Source organism: Eutrigla gurnardus, assembly GCF_963514095.1.
Source record: "Eutrigla gurnardus genome assembly, chromosome: 15".
Lineage (NCBI taxonomy): Eukaryota > Metazoa > Chordata > Actinopteri > Perciformes > Triglidae > Eutrigla > Eutrigla gurnardus.
In genome coordinates, this window is record NC_139938.1 from 20,333,672 (window position 1) to 20,359,952 (window position 26,281).

General features: G+C 42.0%; 2 protein-coding genes across 4 annotated transcripts; one reads left to right on the forward strand and one right to left on the reverse strand.

Moving 5' to 3' along the window:
* Positions 1 to 1,239: 1,239 nt before the first annotated feature.
* htr3b (5-hydroxytryptamine (serotonin) receptor 3B) lies at positions 1,240 to 7,554 on the reverse strand (the record flags this gene model as incomplete). Its single annotated transcript, XM_084028633.1, has 9 exons — positions 7,445 to 7,554; positions 6,619 to 6,782; positions 6,481 to 6,525; positions 6,155 to 6,264; positions 5,430 to 5,599; positions 4,108 to 4,265; positions 2,744 to 2,954; positions 1,912 to 2,121; positions 1,240 to 1,505 (listed from the first exon to the last, which is right to left on the reverse strand). The coding sequence occupies exons 1-9, from the start codon at positions 7,476 to 7,478 to the stop codon at positions 1,240 to 1,242; spliced, it is 1,368 nt and encodes a 455-aa protein (XP_083884759.1). The 5' UTR covers positions 7,479 to 7,554.
* A 752-nt stretch (positions 7,555 to 8,306) lies between these two features.
* Positions 8,307 to 25,245, forward strand: usp28 (ubiquitin specific peptidase 28). Of its 3 annotated transcripts, none has more exons than XM_084028630.1 (26): positions 8,307 to 8,517; positions 9,989 to 10,066; positions 11,067 to 11,187; positions 11,545 to 11,632; positions 11,911 to 12,073; positions 12,989 to 13,075; positions 13,153 to 13,290; positions 14,162 to 14,229; positions 14,312 to 14,388; positions 14,464 to 14,612; positions 14,711 to 14,838; positions 15,383 to 15,478; positions 15,556 to 15,723; positions 15,815 to 16,023; positions 16,501 to 16,571; positions 16,708 to 16,936; positions 17,223 to 17,561; positions 17,688 to 17,821; positions 19,158 to 19,421; positions 20,058 to 20,153; positions 20,465 to 20,643; positions 22,371 to 22,449; positions 22,927 to 23,006; positions 23,440 to 23,563; positions 23,917 to 24,115; positions 24,303 to 25,245. In XM_084028630.1, the coding sequence occupies exons 1-26, from the start codon at positions 8,473 to 8,475 to the stop codon at positions 24,476 to 24,478; spliced, it is 3,585 nt and encodes a 1,194-aa protein (XP_083884756.1). In that variant the 5' UTR covers positions 8,307 to 8,472; the 3' UTR covers positions 24,479 to 25,245. The 3 variants fall into 3 exon arrangements, with proteins under 3 accessions (XP_083884756.1, XP_083884758.1, XP_083884757.1); XM_084028632.1 differs by having other exon boundaries at positions 17,226 to 17,561; XM_084028631.1 differs by having other exon boundaries at positions 9,992 to 10,066.
* Positions 25,246 to 26,281: the final 1,036 nt, after the last annotated feature.

Consider the following 26,281-nt stretch of genomic DNA (forward strand, 5'->3'; position numbering starts at 1 on the left):
TAAATTAATAATTGTATTTGTCATACAAATCATTTTTCAAGTCTGTTTGTGTGTATGTTTGTAAGCGCACTTCATAGCAGTCTTTATAATTACATCCATAAAATACATGGAGTGATTTTTCATGAATTCAGAAATGTGAATAGGCAGCTTCCTGTTCGGTTTGTGACTCTTTTCCCTTCCATCACACACAAAAACAATCAGCTTAAAGGCTTTTATTCCATTTCAAAAAGAACAGATAGAATCATCAGGAGATCACATTCATATTCACAGCAAAGTGAACACAGAGCCTTGAACTTCACCCCACACAGATGGCAAACAAAGCACTCGACGAGGCATTGATCTTCAGCTCGGTTGCATAACATCATGTAACCAGATCCACTTGGAAGGAGACGTTGGCAGATTGTGTCAAAATCACATTAATATGGATCACCGCCGAGCTTTTTGCCATGACGCTCTTCTGATATTCTAGTCAAGACTATTATGAAAACCGACAGGGGAGTAAAGACACAGCAGCTGAGCTTTGAATGGGTTTTTTTGTTTTTGTTATTGATCTATTTTGTGGTAGTAAGAATGGAGATTAAAGTATAAATAAAATATCATAACATCACACGGGCTCATCGCCGAGCTGCTTCATTGCACAATATCTGAGTTTATCTTCACTGCCGGGAATTCATGAAAAACAGACTCTGAACTACAAAGAGTCATGAAAAACAGACTCTTTGTAGTTCTTAATCAATTAGTATCCATTATAAACCAAAAGCTGAGATCTGGGAACACAAAGGAATAAGTTAGATGGGAAAACTTATTTGTAAGATCAAATAAAGGCAAATTGTCGCAATCAAAATGACAAAAATCGGAGGTAAATTTAATGATAGAGTATATATATATTTTTTTTCATTCAAATTTTTATTGAAATTGAAATTGGAGTACATTATAAAGCACAATATATCTATATACATCATTTTCTTTTTCCTTTGAAAATTTTTTTAAATAATAAAAAAATTATAATAAATTGTAATTATAATTATATATATACCTGCACACACACACACACACACACACATATATATATATATATATATATATATATACATACATACATACATCAATACAGTATATTTTAAGAGCATTGGTTAAATATTGGCACACAGTATAAAGTGTATCCTGTCATTTTAAATGAATCTGGTAAACACGCTAAGCAAGAGAGGGCTTTCCGAGTATACATGGTTGCGTCTGCAGTCAGGCGAAGCTCCAGCTGGCCCACAGCGTCAGCAGCGTGGCCACGTACGAGGCCAGGACCAGCAGGTAAAAGTGGAACAGGAAGACGTCGAGCTTGGAGCAGAGGGCCAGCCATTCGGCCTGAGCCGAGGACTCGCCGTCCTCCTGGGACAAGGCCAGGTGGAGGGAAACCAGCTCCCGGAGGAGCCAGTCCAGCCCAGACGGAGCGTCCTGGATCTCATTCAGGGACAGAAGATCCTCCACCAGGGAGGTCTCCAGCTCGTAATCTAGGGAGAAGAGAGATCTGGTCTGAGACGTGGCCAGTCGGCGTAGATTTTCTCTGATTCAATGCGATGTTGCACAACAAACTGCTCCTCTGAGTTTGCTCATTTTACATTTTTAATAATTATTTTTTTAGGAGAGTTTTACAAATATCTTCTGTTTAAAAAGCAGAAGTACAAAATAAATTCATTTCATAACGTGAAGCCAAGAACTGGTTGCACAGATTCATGGTCCATCAGCTGCACTTTGATCTTCAAAGTTAAAGTTATTATTAGTCGGTACACATTTCACCTTTGCCATCCATTGTTCAAAAAGCCTTCTTGTAACCATGACAACATCGGCGGCTTCTGAACTTGTTCTAAATATCAAAGTTTAAATTTAGACTCCGGTGACGACATCTTCGTAGCTCACCTCCGGAGGCGTTGATGTGATCGAGGGTCTTCACGGAGGTGACGGCGCTCTCCGTGAAGCTGTGAGCGGCTGAGCCGTACTTGTCCAGCAGGCAGGCCGACACGGACATTTGCCTGACCTCCTTCTCGCCGTGGTGGAGCAGCTTCACCACCAGGATGGACTTGGTCAGGCTGAGCATCAGCATGGCCATGCACACGGCGAAGAACACGCCTGGTCGGAGATGGGAGGGCAGACGGAGAAGCACTGATTACTTGTTGCTCTGCAGCGATGATACGATCAATAATCAGAGGAGGGCATAATTAGGGAGATCAACCCTGATCGGTCTGTGATCCATCATAGTTTTACCTCTGGCTCTGTTTTCATGCAACGAGGGTGATCGAGGTCCTAATATATTGATACTTATACTGCAAAAATAGGTGAACATTTTAAGGAATTAAACCATTATATTAGCAATTATTTAAGCGTACAGGCAATTTATATAAAAAATAGGAGTAAACTTTCATGAAGTTGAGTGTTATGATTGGCCATGGTTTAAGACGAGCACATTTATTCAGAGTAAATGTACTTCTAAGACTTGGCCTCATTTCTTTTTATCTCTTTCATCCCTTTTATCCTATTGGACGTTCGTAAACTAGGCCGGCTGGTAAACGTCACTATGCTCTGCTGGGGTTTATTGATGTCACTCTAAAGGAACTCACACAGGAGCATTTGGGAATTTGTTATGCGAGAATAATAAAGGCAATATGTACTGTCCATTTGATTTTGAACAAATTTGTTAAATATTAGCGTTAAAATATACTGAAATGATCTAAAGAAAAATCCTAAAACCCACCTATGAGTGGCGTTCGGACTGCCGTTGCAGGCAGGTCATCCGTCAGGTTGACCCTGAAGACGGTGTAGCCCAGCAGGATGCTGATCTTGAAGGCGATGCGGGTCCCGCTGCTCAGAGGCAGGTAGAAGCTGATCACATCCACCAGCATGAGGAAGATACTGGGGATGAGGAGACCCACCACGTACAGCAGGGGGCGCCGGCGGATCAACACCTAAATGTGAACGGGTGAGGGGGCTTAGATCTGACACTATACTAGAAAATATTACCATTTATTTAACCACATGCTGGCTCTTGTTTTGCTTTAATTTCTCCCAAGTTTGGACATCAAACTGATTTTCTTCCAGATCCATCAAAAAACCTTTTAATTTGCCACCTTTTAGCGACAAAACTGCCACGACGTAACAAATATCTAAACGCTCCGCTATCAGAAAAAGGCCTCTCGCTCCTTCTTAAGAGCTGAATAAATAGCAGCCCTCCCTGCTCCTCCACCTGCGAGCGGCTATGGGGGCCATTTTCCCCTCGCCGCTAACAAGAAGTCCATTGATCAGGCAGCCACTGAGACAGTCTCATTATGGTTGCTCACCCTCCCCTGTCTATCAGCCTCCCTCTCTATCTGTCTCTCTGCACTCGCCAGAAAAACAGCCTCGGTCCTCTCATCATTTGGCATTAGCTCACTAGCCAGATCCATGAAGGTCGCGGCCAATTGCTTTTTACACTTTACAATTCCATGCAGGGGGGGGGGGGGGGGGTCTAACCCACAGAGGAGCTACAGTTTAAAGCTCACCATCGATAAGCAATCACGCTGCAGCTACAGGCTCACTTTGCTCACTGTTCCATGATCTCTTCAGGGTTCTTATACGGGTGCTGGAAATCCTTGAGAATGTGATGAATTATATAACAGAGAAAAGAGGATCTCCATATTTGAGGGACTGAAAACAGCATTTTCTGACATTTCTGCTTGAAAAATGACTTTTGATGATGAACAGATGATGAAAATAGTTGGTGATTATATTTCTGTGGATCTGTTAGTGGAATTAATTTTTACTTTCATTTGTGGTCCCTCTGTAAAAAGCTGTCTCCAAACATCATGTTGGTTGTTTATAGGACAATAACATCTCATTTAATGTGATGAACAAGTGACATAATAAGTAGACTGAATACTGAGGATTGGATTGGATACAAATTTGTAGTTTACCACAGCTGGAAGGGGCTGGAAAAGCATGGAAATGCACCTTGAACTGCTTGAAAAGTGCTTGAATTTGACTTTGGAAAAGGTGTAGGAACCCTGTCTCTTACTTTGACAGTCCTTAATTAAATCTCTGCCTCCGCATTAACGCGACGGCTGGGGGCGGCGAGGCACGTACGTTGAACTGGATGTGGGCGTAGTCGGTGTCGTCCTGGTGGATCTGCGAGTAGCTGGACGGGACGGACAACAGCTCCCATTCTCCGTCGTTCATGAACTGCTTGTTATCGTTGGCGATGGCCTCGGGGCTCCTCCACAGCGCCAGGTCTATTTCCTTCACTGCCAGCAGGAGAGATAACGAACCATTAAAAAGGGGAAAGCATCCTCCCGGTGAACACACAGATTAAGTCTTTATTATGGGTTTCATCCTGGGAACTTCAGTTTTTTTCTTTCTAAGCAAGTGATGAAGCACGTCTGACAAAATAGTCCCACACTCAAAAGTTAATTTACCATCTTTTTCCAGACTTTTCATCTGTACTTTACTGCTTATGAGTGGTAGTTTGTAGTTATCACTGAAGTCACTTTGGCCTTTTTAAATGTACGGCAGCAGCCGTCAAATCAGTTTTAGTGTACGCTAGGGATGTCCCGATCCAGCTTTTTGCACTTCCGATCCGATACCGATATTGTAGCTTTTAGTATCGGCCGATACCGATACTGGCCGATCCAAGCATGTATTAAAGATTAAAGATGCCGGTTGATGGAAATGATCCAAAATTAGGGGCTGGAAAAATATGTCTGGAAAATGATGAGCATCACATTAATAGCTACAGATACTGTAAAACACTACGACATGAGTGCATATATTGTCTTATTTTATCAAGTAAAATATAATTTATAGGTTTACTCAACAGCCTAATAGTTCATAGAAATTCAGGTAGAAATAGGTTAACTCAGAGTTCCACATCTTATCAAAAACAATCCTCCCCCCCACAGGGAGTCCCTTGCTTTGCATTCACACTGCTCCAGCCCAGCAAACGGAGCAGCGCTAGGTGTGCTGGAAAACGCGGACCGGACTTTGGGGAAAACCGGAATAAAACGGGAATGGATTACCTACATCGGTGCGCTGAAAAACACGGACCGGAGTTTAAAAAAAAAACTGGATCGGGAGTTCGGATCGGGATTTTCCCGTGCAGGCCGATCCGATATCGATATGCATTTTTTGCTAATATCGGCGGCCGATCCGATCCAAATATCGGATCGGGACATCCCTAGTGTACGCTATATTTAGATTATTATTTACTACCCAACCTTCCATCAGACAGCCCTTTGCAACACAACACTATTATAATAGGGTTGTCGTCATAGCCACCAGACTCCGTTGACAAAATACGTGATTTTTGTTACCTTGCAGAACACGGGGAGTTGCTTCATAATGCAGAAATGTACCGTCTTGTGGGGCAAGTTGTCTTTAGAAGGGCTCAGGAAATGAGGGTCGGGACACACCTGAGTGGAGCCAGCTGCGGAACGTGAGGCTGCAGTTCTGCTTGTCAAAGGGAAAGGCGTACATCTCCAGGCTGCAGGCCAGGACCACCTGCATGGGTCGGTAGTTCTTCACCGAGCCGGAGGAGTTGACGTACACATAGGGGATCATTAGGGACTTCCCCGCGTCCACGCTGGGGACACACAGTTCATTAGACCGGTCAGGCTGTACGAGTGGTACGAATGACCAGGTTTATGGTCTCAATTCAAATTGACTTTCAGATCAGATCTTATTAACACGTATAGTTAACATTTTTTGGGGACATAACTCAGTGATTCATATGCTAATAATGAGAATTTCACAAAAATGTTCACGGATTTAAACTGCAATTTATATATTGGTTCATGTATGTTAGACTGTCTGTTTTTTATCAGCTTGCAGAGACTTGGATCCCAGTTCAAGGTCATCCTGGGAGAACAGTTTTATCTCAGCAGCATGTTGGTAATTACCGGTATTATCTGTAGAAGTTTAATCCTTGTGGAGTAGAAACCTTCCTCTCACAGTCCAAATCTACTGGGTTCATCTATTTTATGTGAGAGTCTGTATGGAATATTTATATCTACATACCTATATGTCAAGTTTGTTTCCAGTTTGAAAAAAACATATTTGAAAATCTGCAATCTGTTAATATTGAAGGACAACTTAACTAAAATGTACATAAATGTGTGTTGAAGGGGTATTCTCTTACAATTCACTAATGATTACATCAGGTATCCAGATGGCATCAGACGACAGCGAGATCTCATTGATGCCATCAAACTCTTCTGGGTCCCAAACCAGGAACTCGTCTGTCCAGACCTGAAAAAAACCAGAGATGTAGAAGCAAAAGACTTGCAGCACATTGTGAAGAAATGTTTAAATGAAAACCCCCTCAGTGTTGCAGAAGTTGTTTAAAGCTCGGGGTAGAAGTTTAGTCACTGAGGGGGGAGTTAATTGGAGCTGTTCTAATTTTAAAGATCTGGATTTTATGGAGGAGAAAATGATTGTCTTTACAGCGAGAAAGAGGCCGTTTACCTGTCTGTACCAAATACTCGTAGTTATGCTCTGGGTCTTTCCATCCTGCGGGAAAAAGGAGAAAGTCTTAATAATGCTTTTATTTTGATATTAACCGTGTGAACATCTCTGATCTGTGGAGATGAAATAGTTTGGTACCACGTCAAGGACCGACTGCAGGATGAGGTCTATGTAGATGGTGGTCGTACTGGTCCAGTTGTGAACGGGCCGGACCCCGCAGTCGTACTTCCTGAGGAGGGTCCTGGTCAGCTGGTTCAGAGCCGATCTCTTTGGCTTCTCTGGCACACATTCAGCCAGATGAGCTGAAAGGCAAATCTACATTATTATTATTATTAATCATTGGGTGTGGAAAAGCTCCAGGGTCTCCGTGTGGCAATTTAATTTGTGGTAAGTTGATTAAATATCTAATTTGTTTAGTGATAGTGTATAAAGTGTAAAATCCTGTATTGTTTCAGCTCATGTTTTACCTCCAGTTAGTCCAGCCTCGGGGTAGAAAGGTTTAAGGATGCATGAGTGCATGCTGATGGATAATGTGGAGCGTATTGATCGGTTTATCACATTTCTGCATTGAAGGACCTCGAGGGAAATTAAGTTTATACCTTTATTAGTCAGGATTGTTTAAGGAAAACACACCACGTGTGTTTTTGTTTTTATAGTTTTACAATTTTAAAGCTTGATAGTTATGATTCATTATTACATGTATGTGTTTCACAGGGGATTCAACAGAAATGTGTTTGAGAAAAGACAATCGGAGGATTAACACTGAATCTGTGAGAGCAAATTAAATATGTGGAAACTTTAAAGCTGTAGCTTTATTCTTGATAGGAGTTTACACAATTATGTTTTATAATCTTTGCAATAAAACCCTTAACTTACAAATGAATACTTCATACTATTCAGAAAAGCTAATTTTCTGGACATTTTTTATTATGATTTTTAGCAACAACAAAAAAAATCAGCTTACCAGAGAACAACAGCATCAGCCAAATGAGAGACATCAAGCCAAAGCAAAAACACAAATCCACCTTCCAGATGTCAGGTATTATCCAGGTGTCACATCAAAACATCCGTTCTGTTAAAACAAAAATATCCACAGTTTCAAGAGTCGTGGTACTCGGTGTAGAGGAAGAACAATGAGCGGGGTAGTGCAGACATTTTGGTCGGACAGATATTGATTTGGTTTCCCACCTCCCGGGTAAGATGATACAGGTGATAATGATCCCCTGAAGGTTTGTTTAGTGCCAGTCACATTACAGAGGAGCATAAACACTCTGGTATCTGTTATTTCTAAGGTGTTATCACTTTTATGAGGCTCCAGTCCACTTTATAAAAAGTATATCATATTTACAGTTCACCCCAAAGCTCCCTTTTAAACTCCCACCTTTGATTTAAAATACACTAGGAGGGAAAAAACGTATAAAATATATATATATATATATATATATATATATATATATATATACACATTTTTTTAACATGCACACATACATGCATAAATACATACAGTTATTGTAGCCTATATTCTACTATGCCAGTAAAATATACTTATATACTTGTACAATGTATATTCTGATGATGATCACCACCACCATCATCTCCTCTGCTTATATTATTTGTATATATTTTTTATTTAATTATCTATATTATTCTGTTATATACAACTGTATAGTTATTCATCTTATTTATTTATTTAATTGTTTCTTTTTGGCAACGCGTGTTTAAATGCCGTAACAATAAATCCTTGCGTTATGAATTGAATGGAACCAGCGCTCGCGCGTTAACGTCAGCGGTCGCTCTCGCGCACGCGCGTGTCCTGACAGGTGAGCGCGCGCTCGCAGCTCGCCGGCGGCCGCTGTTTGGCGACTGACACAGATGGAGTTGGTTTGACTCGCGAGTCTCGGGGGGCTGAACGCGTCTGTTGGAAACACGGGAAGAAACTTCACGTCTTTTTTTGTTGTTGTTGTTGTTGTTTTCTTCTTCTTTTAATCTGCAATGAGAGACGAACAGACCGAAAATGGAGAAACGTCAACGGAATCGGTGAGGGCAAACGGTGACGTAGAGCAACGTAACAAAGTGGACTAAAACGTTGACACTAACCCCTCTGTTGTGCGAAACCCCCGTACTAAAACAATCCGGAATAAAACGATGTTTAATGTAGACACTGGGTTATTAACAAAAATGACAACACTAACATGTAAAAGTCTTTTTTAATCCGGCACGTGTTTCGTTAAAAATCAAACTTTGCATATAAGCTAAATGACGTGGCTGATTAGCGTTAGCTAGCAGTTCGATTGTTATTTAATTCTCAGTTTAGTGCTTTCCTAAACTACTGTCAAAACAATAAAATAACCAGTCCAGCTGTAAACTAATGCTTGAAAAAACAAATCTGTTGTCTCATAGGGGCAAATGATTCATCAGTGACACATTAATTACACAACCACTTTATTCTGGGGGTGTTGTTTTGCAACTGTTTTATTTGGTATTGACATAAGAGGGGTGTGTGTGTGTGTGTGCGTGCGTGCGCGCGTGCATGTGAGAGAGCGACCCAGTGCTTTTGTCACTCAGGTCTGATGGCATGCTGAGTGGAATGATAAACAGAAGCCTGTGCTATCCATGTCAAGAGGCCTAAAATAGAGACCGGCTGAGAGGGTCTCCGATGGCCCCCCGGACTCCATATAAGTCTGGTCTGCCTGCTCTTGGCTTCCCACGTCCGTGTGTCAGAGAGATACCCTGACATGTCCACCTGCTGTTGGGGAGGGGGGGTATTGGTTGGCTTTATATAGCCTCTCTCTCACTCAACAGACTTGTGTTTTTTTTTGTTCATGTCTGTGTCTATGAGGTCAAAAACATGGCAGCCTCTGTTTACAAATGGTGGATAACAACATGTTTGGTGATGTGGCAAAATATCATAAACACAAAGTCACAATTAAAAAAAATGTTGGCGACCATAAGCAGCCGTTTAGCTTCATGGTACCTCTGAAGTGTAAAACATGAGGAATTGGTCCTTTATATGCTGCATATGAGAGCAGGATCAATACCCTCATCCAACTCTGGCTTTGTTTCGTTGAGCATTGATCCAGCTGACATGTGGAGCACATATAGGGCATGACAATGTTGGCATGTGTCCTCCATATATGCATATATATATATACCCCCATGTGTGTCTGCCCACTGTGTCACAGGCTAAAAGTGAGACGTGCACATATCCTCAGGTGCCACATGGACCACGATTTTGTATGTTGGTTAAGGTGGACTGCAAAGTGGGACTCTTCCTGGGTCTAAAAGTGGGATCCCCGCTGGGTCAAATGTGCAAGAAAAATTGTGAAACAAGCAAAAATGTATATGTTAATATGATTAAACCCCTTGCTGTATCCGATGGAACAGCCTACTTGTGGGAGAGTTTTGCCCAAATGGGAGTCAAATGCCGGTCCATCACTGATCTAAACTATCTCGGTGTTTGCATGAAGGATCCCAAGTTTGACTATTGTTTCCCAAACGTTTTACTCAGCAGAGCGAAGTCCTGATCAACCAGCTGAGGGAGGTCACTGGCATCCAGGACCCGCAGATCCTCCTCAGAGCCTTGAATGTAAGAACTCCTCATCGCCGGCTATTTTATCGGAGACAAATCTACGGTGTACGATCAGGTTATTTTGCCACGGTGAAAGCAAGTGTGTCTCCTTTTATAGAGCAAGTTTAACATAGTCACAGCATTGTGAAGACTAAGGCAATTGTGTAATTTCTCATTTGCTCAACAAATAGAGCTAAACACATTTGCAATTTCCTACAGTATACTGCTAGATTACAACGATTACAGGCTGATTAAGATTACCATCCAACTCTAGTTTAGTTGGAAAGCAATCAGACTTATCTTTTACCCTCCCTACCTTGATAATAGAAACATGTTCATAAGCCATTTCAGAAATTAGGTTACAGCCAAATCACCGAGTTCAAATTCCCTTGTCGAGCCTGAGCAGTTGTGCTGTTTTAACATGTTAACATTAGCAAGAAGAGAAAAATGTCTTCAAAGTGTTATGAGAGAAATGTGTATTACAATCTGTTCTGTGGAGAACATGAAGGTCTGAAATGCCACAGGATTTCCATCCATAGAGGCGTTCTGCTAGTTAGCTTTAAAACAAAAAGCAACAACACACATAGCCCTTGCTGTTCTGGTGTAATTAATGTTAAAGAAACACTCTCTTTGATTACATTAAAAGCCCCCCCAGGGTGCCTTGTTTCCACCCCGGTGCCTCGCTTATGTTTTTGAAACACAACTGCAAATGGAAAAAAAAATCCCTAGGAGCTTTGAGTTAATAGGAACCTCATAAAAGTGATAATTGACAAAAGCGTACAATAAACAGTCTGGCCGACTGCGGTGCAGGCATCATCCCAAACCTGTTGCACCAGGGGGCAGATAGAGAAACAGCAGGAGCTGCTCACAGGTTGGGGGGGGGGGGGGCAAGCTACAACAATGTTACTTAATGCAAGCACATGCCTTTTTACATTTTTGAATATTCAGCATTTTGCTTTTCACATTTCTTGATTGTGTTTGTGGTGTATTGAATATCCTCGTCTCCCCCCTCTTTAAGGCCAGCGAGGGGGACGTCGGACATGCAGTCGGTCTGCTGACCACCCGGTCTGTGGAGGTCCAGGATCCTGGAGAACCACAGCAGTTGGAGGACTCTGCAGAGGCCTGGCAGGGCCAGAAAGGTACACTGGGTTTTCACGCGACAAGTCGGACGCAGATTTCCCTCCATTTAGCGTCTGAAGCGGATTCAGATGCTTTGTTTGAAGAATACTGAAGCTTTCAGGTTTTAACGGCGTGACTTTTGGCCTTGAAACGGAGGTGTCTGTTATTTAAAAGTTCTATCTGGTTTCTGGTTCTGATTCGGAGGGTCAAGCTTATCCTTTATACGTGTTCTCCAGAATGTCACCAAAGAAGAGTACCGTTAGTCAACAGAATGGGACTTATTTTATTATTTTATGAGTGGTCTGTTATGCCCATATATTGATTAAAATCTAAACTGTTTAACGAGAATTGTGGGATCTTGCTGTCTGTCTCTTCAGGACTTCCTAAAGATGAACTGCAGACGGCCATCGAACTCAGCCTGCAGGAGTCCCACCATGCCCAGGAGGAGGAGAGAGAATTCAATAGGTAAGAACCTCCTATTTATATATAATGCTCTTTGTTACTGGGGACTGAGATTTTTTTATTTAATACTGACTTGAAGGAATGAAAAAGGAAACAGTCAAAGTTTTTTTTTTTTTTTTATCATGTAGTTCACTTACCAGGGCTTTACCAGACTTTAGGGGGATTTTTACCTTCTAACTTATCTTATTAATATCTAATAAGTCAACATCTGCACGGGGCAGGAAGTCTGACCATGTCAACCTGTGTTTGATGGAGTAATCAGTTACTTTGATGTGCTGCAGGGCTCTGGAGGCCAGTGCAGAGGAGAACGCAGCGAGAACGAAGAGGAAGCGATGCGAAGCCCAGAGTGAGATATGCAGTCCTGCAGACTGGATCCGCCAGGAGGACTGGCCCGTCGGGATCCGCAACGTCGGCAACACCTGCTGGTTCAGTGCCGTGATCCAGGTGAGACATTACATGTTTGTTTCAATGTTCAATGTTTTTTTAAACTGAGAGATCTCCCGGAAAGAAAGATGAAGGTGTGGGTTTTCTGCTAAATGCCGAGATTTTCTCCGAGCTGTTTAATTGCATCACGACTCCATCCCGGACTGGATTTGTTCGGGCGGCGTGTATCAGGTTGCTCGGCTGGAAACAGGAGCACCCTCATTCAGATGCCCCAGGCTGTGTGGATAATTAAATAGCAGGTGATATGATGATGGAGCGGACTTCCTCGCATGAGCCTGGAACGGACAGAGAGAGAGGAGCCGCTGATTGTTTGTCTCTGCTGACGTCCGATACGCCTCGACATCGATTTTAGGAGTCAAACCCCCCGAAGGACGAGGGGGTTATTATCTGGGAGTAGGAATTGGAAAATGAAGCAATGTTTGAATACAAACGATACCCTTTTAGTTTTGTTTTGTTTGTTTGTTTTCATGTCGATACTGTTTGTTATAATTGAACCGATTGTTGAAAATTCAACGTTTTTCCTCCTCCTGATAGAGCAGCCTCTCTTTAAAAAGTAATCATGCTATCAGATTGAAGCTGAGTGACCACATGATTCAGTCGTCTGCTCATATTCCCTCTATTATCTTTTTGTGGTATAAATTACAGTAAAACCCAGATAAGCCGTAATTGAATTTCCCCCACTCAAATGGAAATATATATCAAGATATTCATAAGTGCTGGGACGGCTCTGAGCAAACCGGCTGGTATTAATGTGTTTAGTTTATCTTGAGGAATGCAATTAGCATTACGAAATACGGCATTGGTTTATGTGTGGAGGCATTATTTTTATTATTTTTTATTTTTTTAAATACCATAAAATTCATGAAATATATATTTTTTTCTGACCTTGACGGGTCCTCGTGTTCTGGTTTTTAGTCGCTGTTCCACCTGCCGGTGTTCAGGAGGCTGGTGCTCAACTACCATCTGTCTGAGAGAATACTGGAGAAGTGCAAGAGCCAGTCTGTGAGTTACATCATACACATGGATATTCTGTTAATATGAACATAGTAAAAGGTTTGACTGTGAGCTTGTGTCGACAGGACAAGAGGAACATCGCCTTCATGCAGGAGCTGCGCTGTCTGTTTGCCCTCATGGTCGGCTCCACGCGCCGCTTCGTGGATCCGTCCGCCGCCGTGGAGTTACTACGAGACGCCTTCAGGACCTCCGAGGCCCAGCAGGTACGACGCTGTCTGGTCTCATAATGACAAAAACAATCTTAACTTCAGCTTAAAGTACAGAAGTACAGGGGAGCCAGTTCAAGTAGCCAAAGAACATATCTGGCATCACATCATGAAATCTCTTACTTCTTTTTTTTTTAGTTAATTCACCACTTACTAATACAAGCAGATGAAAAAGCTTTTCTTCGCTGTACAAAATGTAAACACAAAGCAAAAGGGGATCAAACTGTAAGAGATTTAAAGGTTAAAGAGGACTACCACTTACTGTAGAACTGAATCACCTCAGATAATATTTGATCTTTTCTAATTTCAGAAAATACATAACATCCCTAAGCCTTTATCTTACTTTAATAATTGTGCTTTTATGTCATGGTAATGACTTTGTTAAAGTGGAAACTACACATGTCATAACATTAACACACAGCAACACGCAGCTTGTTGCTGTGAACATTCATGAAATAGGCTGTGCTTCATATTTATATGTGTTAAATTTAGCAAGTAATCACAATGAAAACCCCACCACGTTATAATGTATTTCTGTATACCTTTCTTTTTTCTTTTTTCTTTTTTCTTATTTCTCCTCTGTCCCTTTTGCACTCTCTTTTCTGTCCCGTTTATTTTCTAACAAGATAGTTGTTGATTTAAATTATGTTTTTGGATGATAAATGGAGAGCGACAGATTGCACTTATGTATGCAGCATTTGTGAATTCACAGACTGAATCTTGTAACAGAGACCCTGTGTCTTAGCAGATGTTGTTGTTTCTTTTGTTAAGATACTGCTCATGAATGAAGTTGTGTGACTGTATTGATTCTTTGACCCTGACTATCCTTTCCTGCTGTAACTACAGAGCTTACATCTTCTCGTTTCAGGATGTCAGTGAGTTTTCCCACAAACTGCTTGACTGGCTCGAGGATGCGTTTAAGCTGGCTGCCAATGAGTACGTCGTACGTCGTCGTCATCCACTTTGGTTCTTCTCTCCTCAATCTGCAAAATGACATCATGTCATGTTTGTCTTTCAGCACCGTAGAAGACAAACAGAAGAACCCCATGGTGCAGCTGTTCTACGGGACCTTCGTGACGGAGAGAAGACACGAGGGTACGCGTTTCATCCCGGGTGATTATAAACATGAATCCTGTTCTCCGTCACTCACCCCCGTGTGATGTCGCTCAGGTAAGACGTTGTGTAACATCGAGCAGTTCGGCCAGTACCCGCTGCAGGTCAACGGCTTCAACAACTTGGACGAATGTCTGGAAGGAGCCATGGTCGAGAAGGAGATCGAGTCGCTGCATTCGGATCACGGCGTCACATCCGGCCGCGAGGTGATCAATATCATCACTCATTACACGGCTTCTGTGCCTTTTTTTTTTTTTTGTTGCTTTGCTAACAAGACAGTCGTATTTTTCTCTCTTGGATGCAGAGATGGTTCAAAAAGTTACCGCCAGTGTTGACCTTCGAACTGTCCAGGTTTGAATTCAACACCCAGCTGGGTCGTCCTGAAAAGATACACAAGAAACTGGAGTTCTCACAGATCATTCATATGGACAGGTGAGTGATCGAGCACATTCATTCAGCTTCACTTGTTCCACGAGGGGAGAAGGAGCTTCTACAGGAGATATGGAATAACTTTAAACCAGAGATCTTCAACGGGGGGTCTAGGGACCCCTAGAGGGTCCGCAGAGTTACTGCAGGGGTCCCCAAAATGATGTGATCCCATCCAAAATGTAAAATATGTCCAAAAATACACCTTAACATGAATACAACCTATGATAAGCAAATATAAATCTTCCTGTTTGTTTAATATTATGTTGTGAAATTGAGATGTAGAAATGCCAAAATAGAATTAAAATAGGAATCTGTCAACATTATTATTTTAATGGCTTAGCATTGCATACATACAGGCCTCCACCGCGTCTCTATCAGTCTTGGGGGTCCCTCCACCAGGTCTCTATAGGCCTTGGGGGTCCCTCCACCGGGTCTCTATAGGCCTTGGGGGTCCTTGGCCTGAAAACGTTTATGACCTCTGCTTTAAAGGTCACATGCCTGCCTGCACCCAGTTTCACGAGGATTGGATAAATGTCTCCCTGTACAGATATCTTCACAGAAACATAGAAAAGACCCACGAGAGGAGAGGAGAAGTGAAAAAACTCAAGGAGCAACTCGCAGCCCTTCAACAGAAACTGGAGTGGTGAGTCTTAAAGCCGAGGTGACTTTAAATCCTCTCCTCTCTTTGGGAACAGAACCGGTACTTGTGTGTATTCACAGCTATAAAAGCTACGGCTCCGGACCCACCAAGTATCCCCTCGCCGACATGCTGCAGTTTGTGCTGGAGTTCGCCACCACCAAGCCCACGAGCGTTTCCCCGGCTGAAGACCTGAGACCAGCGTCTCCGACTCCTGCCAGCACCCCCCTCGGTGAACTCAAAGACAACAGGTGGAGTGTGGAGAGGACCAGAGAGAGATGACACCGGCTTCTTTTTCTTTACAAAACTGAAACAACAAAAAAACGTTCTTGCTTCCCTCAGTGAACCAGGAGACACGGATTCAGATGCGGGTCCAGTTGCCAGCATCTCTAGCTGCCAGCAGACCCCCATATACAAGCCCTTCACCCAGTGCAGACTGCCCGTGGACTGCCCCCCCCACCCGGCCCCCCACAGCGCCACCAACGAAGAGCTGCACTTCGTGAAGACGTGCCTGCAGCGCTGGAGGACCGAAGTAGAGAACGACATAAACGGTATGTTTCTTTATTAAAGTATACACGCTGGTTTGTTTGGCTCTTTAGCTGCTAAATGCTCCGCTACGTTCACTAGTTAGCTGTTAACTCTGTGTGTTGGTCGTGTTGTGGGCCATAAAACCAAAACAATCAGCTCAAAGATGCTCAGATCCTGCAGAGACTGCAGAGTATTTACATGACAAACAGATGGTGCAGAAAGTGTTCAGTCCTCCGCTGCACTTCCTCTCCCACGTGGTCGCACCAAAATACCTGCTATTTAAATATAAATAAGTGGTGCAAACGAGGAAATGTACTTCAGTGGCACAGTGCTGCAAGACAAAAAGAGCCCAATACTCTCTCAGTTTACTGGGATTCCTGAGGAAATGGATTAGAATAAATGTGAAATGTTGATCCACTGATACAGTTTCCTGTTTTATGAGACAAATAATAGGTTAAAGAATTAAAAGAAACATTGAAAATATGTCTTGTGTGTGTCAGAGCTAAAGGCCAGCATCGACAGGCTCACCCAGATCCTGGAGGGCATGTACTCAGACAACGGTCTCTGCCAGGTGAGGCTAACACTCACCTTATTCTCTCTGACAAGCAAGACATTCAGTCACATGTTTAACATCTGCACCCTGAAAACAGGAAGCGAACAGATCCTACGAATCAGTCACATCTCAGCATATATTATCTGATATCCAGGCGCCCTACAGACTCCACGCCGTGCTCGTCCACGAAGGCCAGGCGTCAGCGGGCCACTACTGGGCCTACATCTACGACCACGCCAACCAGCGCTGGATGAGGTACAACGACATCAGCATCACCGAGTCGACGTGGGAGGAGCTGGAGCGAGACTCGTTCGGGGGCATGACCAACGCCAGCGCCTACTGCCTGATGTACATCGACGACAGGCTACCCAACCTGATCACAGGTACATCGCTGTGGCTTTATATGAGTAGAACGCCGTCTCAGGGCCATTGTAGGTTAAAAGGAACAGGGGGAGACAGGGGGCACTATTCGGACAAAAAAGTCAGAAAAAAAGAGATTATAAAGTCGCAAATTTATGAGAAAAAAGTCACAGATTTACATTTACAAATAAGGTGTATGCCATGAGACTTGTTTATTTTGAGGCTTGATTTTCTTGTAAATATATGACTTTATAAACTCATAAATGTGCAACTATGTCTATGAACTGACTCTCCCCCACCTCCACCCAGAAGACACAGACCATGAGACGGGCCAGGTCTTACACGGCATGGACTCGCTGCCGTCCGTCCTCAGACGCTACGTCAACGAGGACAACCGCTGGTTCCAGCAGGAGCTCAGAGAATGGGAGGAGCAGTTCTGCCAGACCGCGACCCCACAGGGGGAGTCCACGGCCTCCGCGGAGCCCCCCAAGCCCGGTCCGGACGACGTGCCCCACGCGCTGGTTGTTGAGCCGGCACCTCAGTCGGGACCGGCCGCCGACGAGCCGGACCGGGGAGCTTCTTCAGAGCCCGACCCAGAGCCCCAAGCAGAGAAAGACCCGGAGCCTGAGTCCAGAGAGGAGCCAGAAGGTCTGTTTAATATTGTATTATTTTTAGATACCCGCGAGATCATAAGAGTCACCTGTTAATATCGTTACAGTTTATGAAAGTTACACATATCTGCTCTCACAGTCCTCCGTCTCCTTTCCACCCCAGAAGAGTCTGAGTTAAGACCTCCACCACCACAGAGTCCCGGGGGCCAGCCAGGCGACACCAGCTGCTCCGTCGCCAGCGACGCCCCGGGGCCCGGCCAGAGCTCCGGCTCAGCTGAGAGGGGGCTTCAGAGTCAGGTGGGCATGTCTGTAACACCCCCCCCTCCCCCGGGCGAGTCCCGCTGTGCCCTCTGTACGGTATATGGGTCAGTAACTCTAGGCCGTAAAAATAACACGTGTGTACATCTGGGTCAAGGATCGCCTTCCACCACTTAGCATGGCGACGGAGATCCGGGCGGAGCGGCAGGCGGGTGGATAGCGATGCACAGATAAGCTAAAGGTGATTTATTTGATGTTCAGAGGCGTATCATGTAATTATCAGTTTGTAGTGGGAATCGTCAGTCACCTCGCGATTCCATTATTAAACCATGACGTTGCATCTCTAGTTAGGATTCAAACAGAATGAGAATAAAATCTTTCACAATTCCTATTTGTATGAAACAGTTGATTTGCTACATAACTTATACAAAATGTGGAGAAATTGTCCAAAAAAATACAAATTAATAGTCGATTATAGACTTAGAAAATGAGAAAAAATACAAAAATAACAGAGGAGGGTAATATTCAAAGAAAAAATATTCACAAAAATATTTACAAGGAAAAAACTCACAATTTACGAAAGAAAAAAAACATTAAAAAAAACATTTGACATTCACAATGTCTCTTCAAAATCTGGATCTCATGATATCATTAATATTTCCTTAATGCTTAATCCGATTGCAAATCTGGCAAAGTAAATTTCACAAAAACATACCACGTTTCCAAGTTGTTGTTTTTTTCTTGCAAATGTATGATTTTATAATCACCGAAAATATATATATTTTTAAATCTATATTTTTAAAATATATATATTTTTAAATCATATTTTTAAATATTTTTAAATCTAATATATTTTTAAATTTTAAATTATTTTCAATAATCACAGAAAAGAGAGTTTTTCCCACCGGCTCCATAATTGTTTATTTTGTCTAAAATGAACCTACGACCCCCCTCTGTCAACAAAAACTGATTAAAACCTTTAGGATTATCAGCAAGAAGTTCCATTAGAACATAAACTAATTTCATTAAGGTAATAACTTCATGTACATGTAAGCGAATATTACTCCCTGAGTGTGTTTCCAGCCTGCCTGCTCGCCCACCTGCCTCTAAATATAATAAGATCAACCTTTCACTGGATACAAGAAGCTATTTTGACTTTCACACACTCTCCTGAGCCAATTTGTCCAGCGTTTAGAGTGCAGGGTGGGTTTTAAAAATAGAAACACGTGCTCGATGACTTCACAGATGTTCAGAATGCATACAGATGTGCAGATAATGGTGCACGTCAACATGGATGCACAACATGCAAAACGTCCAGAACAGGAGAAGCAGAAATGCATCGCAATGCTTGTCTTGTTCAATCCTTCTCTGCCAGACTCCGAGCCCCGGAGCAGAGCTCGGTAACCCGGCACCGTCTGACCTCCGTGTGGAGAAGGAGGATGAACCGGCACCGGGTCCTGAAGGCGAGCCGGAGGCCTCCAGAGAGGCTCCTGGCCCTGAAGCAAGGCAGCAGGAAGAGGAGGAGCAGCAGCAGGTCCCGGTCCGACAGCGACAGACTGAGAACGAGGTCTCGGAGGTAGAGATCCCCAACGTGGGCCGGATCATGGTGAGAGCTGATGCTGACGGATACAATGAAGAGGTGAGTGATCGTCATGATGTGGTATTAATGTCGAGGTACTTCAAAATGACTTTTGATGATGAAAATAGTTGGTGATTATATTTCTGTGGATCTGTTAGTGGAATTAGTTTTCCTTTCATTTGTGGTCCTTCTGTAAAAAGCTGTCTCCAAACATCATGTTGGTTGTTTAGAGGACAATAACATCTCATTTAATGTGATGAACAAGTGACATAATAAGTAGACTGAATACTGAGGATTGGATTGATACAAATATGGAGTTTACCACAGCTGGAAGGTGCTGGAAAAGCATGGAAATGCACCTTGAAATGCTTGAATTGGACTTTGGAAAAGGTGGAGGAACCCTGTATATATTAACACTTAAGGTGTGAGTGCTATTTTTAAACTTGCCGCATGGTTTACATTTGTGACACCACCTGATTGATAAATAATTAAATCAGTTTGAGTTTGACCACTGAAACAGAAATTGAAACGAAAGTGTGAGATTTTTGCTTTTTGAAGCACATTTGAACGTTTGCTTTGTCGTTTCATCGTCAGATTCTGACTTGAGCAAAAATCTCTAATTACATTCAGACATCATGATCACCTGTTTGCTGTCCAGTCGGTGTTTATAATCTCTGGCTCCTCCTCTTTCCCCAGATGATGCTGACTCCGGCCATGCAGGGCGTCATTCTCGCCATCGCCAAGGCCAGACAGACGTTCGATAAGGAAGGCCCCGAGGCCGGCCTCATCAAGGTGTGGAGCTCTCACATCCACTCTACCATCGTCTTCTTTCCTGAAATACCTCTGTCACATTTAACCTGCTTCCTTCAAATTTAGTGTTGAGTCTTTTTTTATTTCCCACATATTTATTAGAATCAAGAACGCACAGTTTCCCCCCTAAGTTCCTTGATTCCTAAAAGCGAACATCCTCCACATTTGAATAACAACACATTGTGAAGCAGTTTTCTTATTAGTCGCCGTGACATCACATCAAAGTCCTCTTCTTTAGTCCGTCCACCGTGAGCTGAAGTTAGATACAGATACTCTTCTCACGGTTCCCTCAGGCCTTCCACGAGGAGTATTCCCGGCTGTTCGAGCTCTCCCAGGAGGAGACCACGCCCCAGGAGGACGCCCGTCTGCAGCACGCTCTCGTCTACTTCTTCCAGAACAAGGCGCCCAATCGCATCATCGAGAGGACGCTGCTGGAGCAGTTCACCGACCGCAACCTGAGCTTTGACGAGAGGTACGGACTTATACTGGGTCGTGTTTTCCAAAAGTCTGAAATGTGAGAATAAAGATCAGTGCAGCGTTGGTACAGGTGCTGGAAAAGCGTGGAAATGCACCTTGAAATGCTTGACAAGTGCTTGAATTTGACCCTGGAACCCTGTAAGCTTTTGTTTGGCATGTCATTCTGTTTTTAAGTCGGGTATTTCTGGCTGGTTGCGTGTGGAGATCAGGCTTCACTCATATTATCAGTGTGACTATTTATAGAACTAGATACGTGTGACATCCAAACTTTTACAAAAACTCCAGAGACGTTTCAACATCAACTGTAAGAAAAGGATAGATGTAAATCACATTTTGTTTCTTATATAATACACTTTTTGGGGGCATCATGACAAAATCTATTTTTTTAGTGTGATGACGTCCTAAAATGTGAAAACCTTTATATAAACCTTTATTTGAAAACCTAAATGGAAGCTTGGAAAATAAAAATAAGTCCATCCAGTCCAGCCCTGTTTATAATATATATTATTAGAATAAGTTGTGAGGCTGAAAGCGTTAGAAGACGTGATGGATGGATTTGAAATGGTTCTGTCTGGGTCGGTTGTTTATGTAGAACATGTCCACGCAGCAGAAGGACGTGAGGAACTCATGTAAACTGTTGCTTTATTCCTATTATAACATATCAGTACAGCATGCATATACCGCCATCTAGTGTCCAGAGCAGAGCACTGCAGCACGGTGGGACTGTTCCTTTATCCTGAAATAAAGTAAGATAAGATAGAAAACATTCCCAGCTAAAAATAAAATATACATTTATTAAAAATGAGTCTACTAAAATAGAAAAAATAATATTGACTATATATGATATTATATGTGATATATTGAAAGTCATATTGACTATATATGATATTATATGATATATTGAAAGTCATATTGACTATATATGGTATTATATGATATATTGAAAGTCATATTGACTATATATGATATTATATGTGATATATTGAAAGTCATATTGACTATATATGATATTATATGTGATATATTGAAAGTCATATTGACTATATATGGTATTATATGATATATTTTGAAAGTCATATTGACTATATATGATATTATATGATATATTGAAAGTCATATTGACTATATATGATATTATATGTGATATATTGAAAGTCATATTGACTATATATGATATTATATGATATATTGAAAGTCATATTGACTATATATGATATTATATGATATATTGAAAGTCATATTGACTATATATGATATTATATGTGATATATTGAAAGTCATATTGACTATATATGGTATTATATGATATATTGAAAGTCATATTGACTATATATGATATTATATGTGATATATTGAAAGTCATATTGACTATATATGGTATTATATGTGATATATTGAAAGTAATATTGACTATATATGGTATTATATGTGATATATTGAAAGTAATATTGACTATATATGGTATTATATGTGATATATTGAAAGTAATATTGACTATATATGGTATTATATGTGATATATTGAAAGTAATATTGACTATATATGGTATTATATGTGATATATTGAAAGTCATATTGACTATATATGGTATTATATGTGATATATTGAAAGTCATATTGACTATATATGATATTATATGATATATCGACAGTCATATTGACTATATATGATATTATATGTGATATATTGAAAGTCATCATCATGTCCCGTCTGTGTGTGCAGAGCCATCAGTATCATGAGGGAAGCCCGAACCAAGCTGCGCCTCATCAAGCCCGAGGACATGGACATGGAGGAGTACCTGGTGGGTTTACATGATACTCTGGTCGGGGGTTGTTGTTGCCTGGAAATGAATCTGTGTCCGCTGCCCTCTTTGATCAAGTCCCAGAACAACATACCAATCATCACTATGTAGACGGATAGTAAATGTAATGTTGAGATTTGTTAATAATGTCCTCAGATTCATCTCGCTTGTGATTTACTTTAGAGACAGAACATGGAGTCCATGACTCTTATTGGCCACAGGTTTCCATCTGGAATCGAATACAAACTTCACATCAGACCGACCACTTAGTATAAAGAATGAGTCTGACTGTGGTTTTATTATTAGATGGAGATTTGTTGACAATAACAAAAATCAGAGAGGAGAGAAACGGAACGACCATCTCTAAAGACGAAATAACGCCGGTTTTTAGTTGCTGTGAAGCGTCAGAAACGTGTTCAGACAATTAAATACATAACAGAAAGTAACTGTTGGTTTTTATTGTGTGTGTTTTCACAGCAGTGGCACGACGACTACCGGCTGTTCAGGACGGTGTTCGTCTACCTGCTGACCGGACTGGAGCACTACCAGCACGGGAAGTAGGTGATCAATATCAGTATCATCAGTTTCATCCACGTGTTGCACCAAAGATAACGTTGCACGTGCAACCAAGAGAGGAGACGTGGTTAGGGGTGGGCAAACAATAGATGGTGATTCTCATTTTCTAAGAAAAAAATTGTATTCATATATCTCTGTGCTTTCTAGTTGTGTAATACTTTATTTCTGTATTAATTTTGACAAATATAAATCCAAGATTCATAACTTACTTTTTAGTTTATTTCTTTTTAAGCATGAATTAATGTAATCTTTGGTTTTAGATTAGTGTATTTACATTATTGTAAAGTTCAGCCGGTCCATCGAGGAAACACATTGAGATACGCAGCGGTGTTTCTACACATGTTGTGGGGAGAATGAGAGAATGTATCATCACATATATATAAACACATATATATATATTGATGTATATTTCAGGACGCGGGAGGCGCTGATCTTCCTGGCTCACGCCTACGAGACCAACGCCGCCCTGCTGAAGAACGGGGAGAAACGCGGCGTGGACCCGTCGCTCATCGCCGTTTACAGGAGGAAATGTCTCACTGTGAGTACGACAGACAGAGCGACAGACAGCAGGACAGTAGGACAGACAGCAGGACAGACAGCAGGACAGTACAACAGACAGTATGACAGACAGTATGGTGGCTCGGAGCTCCTTAAAATGTAGAATAACAATTTTAAAAAAAGTTATTTGAAAAAGAAGTTTCAACGTAACTTTCATGGTTTTATGATGTTGTACAAAACACCGGGACGATAACTGTTACTCTCTCCTCCTCTTCCTCCTCCTCCTCATCTTCCTTCCTCCTCCTCCACCTCCCCCTACTGCTCCTCTTCCTCCTCCTCCATCTCCTCCTCCTCCATCTCCTCCTCCCCCTCCTCCTCCTCCCCCTCATCCAGGCGTTGAATGAGAACGCGTCGCGTCTGTTCTGCAGCGGCGAGGAGAGCAGCGTGGAGGAGGGCATGGCCATCATGGACGAGGCCGTCATCCCGTCCCTCCACCTGATGAGCCGAGACCCGGCTTTATGCCGGGAGGACCGGGACGCCACGGAGAGCATCCGCAGCCACTGGTGCTGCTGCCTGGGCCGGGACATGGAGGGTGGGTTCCATTAAAAACACCCTGTATACAGTTTATACATATAGGTTTACATAAAGCACGATGGCGATGCCCTGTGGTCAGATGGGGGTACTACACCCCACTACACTGCCTTTTATACACCCATATCACCACTAACAGACATGAATATAATGAATTATTATTCACTCTCCTCCCTTTTTGTTTTCAGACTCGTTGCAGGTGAAGCTGGGGGAGTTTCTGCCCCGGGTTCTGGACGGCTCCGCTGAGACGGTGGTACTCAAAGACCCGCCCAAAGTCCAGGTCGGCCAGGCCCACGACCTGTGCAGCCGCCTGGCCGCTGTCATGGAGTCCATCCACAGCAGCTCCATAGTCAGTGTTAAGTAAAGCCCCCCCCCTTTGAAAGACCTGACCTGCAAGCAACTTGACCGCCGGCTTGTTGAGACAATACATTAATTCATTTTATCCACTAGTTTAACATTAACATGCATATCATTATAACGAAAGTCTTCAAAGCTTCTGTAAATGATGAAAGTAGATCCTTCTTCCATGTCCGTCTTCTGCCTGTCTTCACCTCAAAGCAGCAGCTGAAGACCAGCCGACTCTCTTTGCCCTCATTCAGAGCATTAATGACTGTCACGGCCAGTTATTGCATTAAGAAGAGGCTCTGATCGTTTCCCTTTAAAAACTAGGGAGAACTGTAAAGGTTAAAGGTTGAACCTGCAAATTAAACACATCAGTAGGAGAAACAGAAGCTTGAAACTCTGAGGGCTTTAAAAGAAAAACACAGGACTTGTACTGCGTAGGTAACACATTTTTTTTTAAATATTTGTTTTGTATTCATTTCACTTTTCCTAAAGAGGAAATTGTATATGTAGGTGAAACTAGATGAGAAAGCTCTCCACGTTGTCCTCTTCTCCCCTTTTGAAGGGGTTTCTTTGAAAAGCCATGTCGACCCTTTGAAAGGAAACGCATGGAACGAGAGATGAAGTCCTTTCTCTTTTCTTTTTTCTTGCAACGTAGTATTAAGAATGAATCCTGCTGATTTCACACGTGAATGTTTTAAATACGCTTGTCTGCCACTTTCTCCTCCACCGTCTTCACTCGTGTAGCCGGCAAAAAAAACTGTATGAGGAATAAAAAAGTGAAAGAGACATTTTTGTTTATGTTTTTCTTATTTTAGATTTTACACCTTCAAGTAATGAGAGACTAATGCGTTGCTTCCAGCCTTATCCATGAACACATAACACTATTTTCTGACACCCAGCTGGTTCATTTTATACTTATTAGGCCATGAGTAATAAATAATTGCTCATTTGCTTCCCACATTCACATAAGCCCCTTTTTTTTCATCTGTGTTGAATACCTAACCACAATAATGTGGTTTTTTTTTACTGTCAATCAAGTTTAAAAGCACATCAAAGATGCACTTATACTCAGATTAAGAAGACGATACCAGTGAGTCTTGGTGGGATTAAACTCTGGTTTCCACTCGTCTGCGTTATCGCTCCTTCTGAATTTGAGGAATGTGGCGACACATAAAGTAAAAAAACAAAACTTCTATTTGTAGAGCACCTTTCAACAACGGGGCGATTCAAAGTGCTCTACATAAAACATTAAAAACATTGCAGAAAAACATTAAAACAAGCAAATCATTTAAAAAACGTTTTAAAAATGAGTTGCACTTAAAAGAAAAGTTTTTGTTCTGCTGAGTTTAAAGACCTGGGACAAGCAAGAGACGGGAATGTTGCGGCGTGAAGTTGAACCGGTTATTCAGAGCTAGAGGTAATTTTAAGGATGCATCGCAAGCCTTAAACATTTGAGATTTGGCTCGGCATCAACATGAACTCACCGTGGGACGCTTTTATAAAAATAGGCCACATCCAAAGTCATACATGGAGATATCGGAAATAATGTTTGACACTGCCCTGACACTTTGTCGGTGACATGACTAACTAAACTAATTAAAATATTTTAAAAAAATCTAAATATTATGCGACTGGCATAATACAATAATGTCATAATTTTAGGGGGGGATATTTTATTTGAACTGTAATGCCAACCAATAATAATAATAATGAATAAATAAATGTAGTGGAGTAAAAACCACAATACTTGGCTCCTGTAGTGGAGAACATAGTAATAATTATTTTCAATTGTGATTAATTAAATCATGATATAAATTAAACA